Source organism: Eptatretus burgeri, chromosome 16 (assembly GCF_056783735.1).
Source record: "Eptatretus burgeri isolate ZD-2024b chromosome 16, Ebu_testis_v1, whole genome shotgun sequence".
Classification (NCBI taxonomy): domain Eukaryota; kingdom Metazoa; phylum Chordata; class Myxini; order Myxiniformes; family Myxinidae; genus Eptatretus; species Eptatretus burgeri.
Genome location: NC_140976.1, coordinates 69839990 through 69844659, shown reverse-complemented (window position 1 = coordinate 69844659; position 4670 = coordinate 69839990). Strand labels below are relative to the sequence as shown.

Genomic DNA, 4670 nt, shown 5'->3' with positions numbered 1-4670 from the left:
GGGCAACTTTGAGAAGGGTGAGAGGGAAGCTTGGAGTGGGAAGAGTGTGATGGTTGCTTTGAGAGGAGTGTGTTGGCATTGAAGTTGTAAAAAAAAAAAAGCTTTTTTGCCTGGATTGGAAAAAAGGGCAGTCCATCAGGTGATACCATTCCACAAATCCTACCTGTGTATCACATATGATGCTTTCCAACCACAAACTCATTCACTTCCCACCCTTCCACCCCCAGCCTGACTTTAAAAATTAAATTGCTTTGCTCAGTAGATGCATAGCTGTGATGGCAAAAATTTTTCAAATAATTAAAGATTCTCATATTCATTGGAGATATTAAACTTTAAAAATTAAATTGCTTTGCTCAGTAGATGCATAGCTGTGATGGCAAAAAATTTTCAAATAATTAAAGATTCTCATATTCATTGGAGATATTAAACTTTAAAAATTAAATTGCTTTGCTCAGTAGATGCATAGCTGTGATGGCAAAAAACAAGTTTTCAAATAATTAAAGATTCTCACATTCATTGGAGATAGAGTTCTTTGCCTCTGCAGATGTGAAAAAAAAGTGAAAACTCAGACAAAAATGTCTTCCATATTTCTCCCACAAAATTCAGAGGCAGAAGTGTACCTTCTTCCAAAAGTATCATCAATGAAACCAACAAATGATGGTTTATGCACTTGGAAAGGAAAAACAAATCTTTTTGAGTGAAAAAAAAAACAATCAATACAAAAATACCCAAAGAAATACTGCAGGTGCAGCTATTACTACACCTGCAGTAATATCGATTGTGATCAATGAAAAGAAATCCCAAACGATAAGGGTGTGTGGTTTTTTTTTTTCTCTCTTTTTCTTTCACTGATATTCCAGGATGTTCAAATTGTCAAAATTTCCACACAAAAAAAAAACCCCAGCAATCTGCATCATTGATCACACTCCATGCAGCAATCATGATTCAATCAGAAAACAGTCCATCTTAAGTACCAAGGGATAATCTGTAACTCATCCCCCCTCGCAACCTACTCCGTATATCCTGGCCCCACAAGGCCTCACGACCTTGAGGCGTCCTTGAACCAGAGCAGTTGATGATACGAAGCCTTTTTCTCAACAGCCTGAGTTTGATTGGATCTGAGTTTTCTGGTGCAGATACCTCTCCACTTTTCTCAAAGTCTTTCTTCCTCTTGAGCACCCGATTGTCTCTCGGCCCTGCCGAGCCGGCTTCGTCGACCTTCTGGCCATGCCGAGAGATACCACGCGTGAAGTCCTTTCTGTCAAACTGAGAGTTTGTCTGCATCGTCGATGTCTGGACTGGCAGCTTACCAAAGACTCGTGAAGGCCCAGACAATGAACCAGCCAGTAAACTAACACACAATTTCTCTCCATCAACACTCTCACTATCCAACGTGCTATCTCCTTGCTCTTTCTCTCCACTAACTTCCAAAGGGTGAACCTTCACATCCAGCGCAGTCTGCAGCAATTTATCCACCTCGGACGGCGAGGGTTTGCTGGTGGATCCTTCCAGATTGTGGGCTGGTGCTGCAGGGATACTTGAACATGTAGCCTGTTGTTCTCCATTTCCACATAAGGATAGTGTGAGGCAAACTTCATGCACTTCATCTCCACAGTTTCGTCCCAGGTCCTGTGAAAAAAGCCACCCATGAGAAAGCCATGAAATGTACAAAATCTCCACCCAGAAAACTGAGGGGCCTGTGGGGTTTTGTAAACGGTGAATGTACTATATTATATTTATTTCATTACTCACGGAGATTGGCTCACTACGCTCGCCTCTCTCCACATCGTTAGAGATTTAAGGCCCTGTCACAGCTTGACGATTTCGCCAGCGTATGCCTGACGTATACAAAATTGGGCTAAAACGCCGGCACATGTCGAATACGTTATGGGTAAGTTTGTATACGTTAATAGCACGCTGGCATACGTTGTAGTACGCTGGCATACGTCTTTGTACGCTGGCAAACATCGTAGTACGCTGGCATACGTCTTTGTACGCTTGCAAACGTCGTAGTACGCCGAGCTGTTAGACAAATTTTCCATGCTTGAAATTTTCCGACGTATGCCAGCGTATGACTCACACGTTCTGCATAACGCTGGCCATAAGTTGTAGGCACGTTACGCGATCGTTGACACACGTCGACACACGTTACTTGTAAGTTACTCATAAGTCGAAACACGTCAATGTAATGGTTAGCGTCAGTGTTCCAGATTCCCTGTTTTTTTTTTGGGGGGGGGGGGTTTCTTCGATATGACGGTGATGTTAACACTTCGATTTCTAGTGCGGTTATAATATAATATAATTAATAGGCTGCCGCACAACGATTTAAATCATAACCGCACTCGAAATCGAAGTGTCAACATCACCGTCATACCGAAGGAAAAAAAAAAACCAGGGAGTCTGGAACACTGACGCTAACCATGACATAGACGTGTTTCGACTTATGAGTAACGTACAAGTAACGTGTGTCGACGTGTGTCAACAATCGTGTAGCATGCTTACAACTTATGCCAGCGTATGCGGAACGTGTGTCATACGTTGAGTACGTCGAGAAATTTTCAACATGCTGAAAATTTCTCGACGTACTCGGCATATGATAACGTACGCCAGCGTACTACGACGTATGCCAGCGTGCTCTTAACGTATACAAAACTTACCCATAACGTATTCGACGTGTGCCAGCTTGGTTCGGCAAATTTTTCATACGTCGGCATACGCTGGCTAAAACGTCCAGGTGTGACAGTGGCTTCACACTTCGATGTCTAGTGCGGTTAAGATTTGAATCGTCGAGCCGCAGCCTATGAATAGCCTACGCCACGTGATCGTCGGCGATACGGTGCCGCGTGCTATGCATAAGTTAGACTATCGTTGGGCATAGGTTGTGAACGCTGACAACACGCTCAGCATTCGTTGGTATAAGTTATCTATAAGTGATTAAAACGTTCTGTTTACATTACTAATACGTTATGCATACGTCCAACACGTTATTATACGCCCAAAAATTTAAAAAAAACATCAATAGTTCAGTGTACGCCAGCGTTTTACATACATTTTGATACGTTGCCATACGCTGGCTAAAACGTTAAAGTGTGACAGCGGCTTTACATCACAGATTTGCTGGGTTATCATGATTTACACAAATCATAATACAAACATTTATTTTGTCCAAATTTATTTGTAATATTGGTGAAACTATACTTATTTGTAATTTATTTGTAAAAAGGTTAAAGTGGTCTTAAGCTCTAAATGGTCAAGGGTCCAAGCTGTCTAGTCTGTCTGAAGGGTTTAAGGGATCTAAATGGTGTTAAGGTCTTAAGGGGTCTAAACTCTAACTAAAGGGACTTAAGAAGTGAAAATGTCTGAAGGTTCGAGGAGTCAAAAGGGTATAAAAATATACCATCAGAGATGGGGAATCCCCCGCCATTGAATGAAAAAGGTCATACATATTCCAGATAATGAGGGAGGTGAATTGGAAACAAGACACCATTTGGTCATCATCTCGAAAAAGTTCCCCAGGGGTGAGGAACGTAATAACCAAAAATAATTGAAATCAGATAAGCGGTTTTCCATTTATTACAAAAAACATTTTTTTAAAAATGGCCGCCCCATTCGGCTATCTTGGATCCGGCCACGCCCAAAATCAATAGTTCTTCCTTTTCAGGTGGTACATGTGTGACACAAATTTCAAATCAATATGGCAAACAGTTTATGAGTTATTGCACTCACAGTTATAAATGTTGACGCCCAGACGGACGGACAGACGGACTACCTGGGTGACAACAATATCCCCCTCCGCCATGCGGCGGGGAATAAAAAGGTTGAAAGGGTGAAGAGCTCTAAAAGGTGTCCAAAGTGTTGAAAGGGTCTTAAAGGTATAAGGGGTCTTAAAGGATTTTAGAGGTTTTGTGGGTCTTTTGGCCTCTTGATGATGAAATCTAATCAGTTCATTTTTGCATCGTAATAAATACTTACACCCAGTTTGTTCAAAATCCCATCACTGGTTCTCAATTAAGTGTAGTAACAATTGTTTTACGTCACGGGACCTCTGACCTTTTGACCCCATAATCCAATAAGTTTATCTTTAAATCATTATACATACTTGTACCGAGTTTCACTGAGATCCCTTCAGCGAGAACAACCAGGACTGTGCCGACATTGATCCTGGGGTGGTTTTTGCCGGGGAGCACCAGGTGTTTTGTCTTGTCATTCTCTGTCTCTCTCTACCGTGGAACAATTAGGCCCAATAAGGTTTAGGTATTTAAAAAATCTCCGTTTCTTCGTTCGTTTATGGGCACATATTGGGAAAGCGTAAAGGGTAAAAAAAAAAAAAAAATTTATTCCTTCTTGGATTTACCATTCCCCATGTGAGCATTGTTTATACACGAGGATACAAAAGGAAATTACATGCAGGTGAAGGCCATTCGGCCCATCATGCCTGCACCACATCAATCAACACCAGACCAAAAAATATATTAAAAATCATTTTTTGTTTTTTTTCTGAAGATTTTAAAAAAGTTTTTCCTTTCCAGGGGAGGGGGTATGGGCAAAAAAAAAAAACATCAACCAGACAACACCCCTTGATGAGACCCCCCCACAAACAACACTCCACAGATGCACACAATCACCTATCAATGCTCAAGCTACCGAAAAGTTCTGCCAACATCCCCATA

The 4670-nt window shown here is 41.4% G+C and overlaps 1 protein-coding gene across 1 annotated transcript in view; it reads right to left on the bottom strand.

Annotated features, from left to right (window-relative positions):
* Positions 1-410: 410 nt before the first annotated feature.
* Positions 411-4670, bottom strand: part of LOC147011269 (uncharacterized) — a 19580-nt gene continuing 15320 nt past the window's right edge. The window contains exon 2 of the mRNA XM_085859731.1: positions 411-1629. Coding sequence (XP_085715857.1) covers positions 967-1629 — 663 coding nt within the window. The 3' untranslated portion in view covers positions 411-966. The remainder of the gene's footprint in view (positions 1630-4670) is intronic.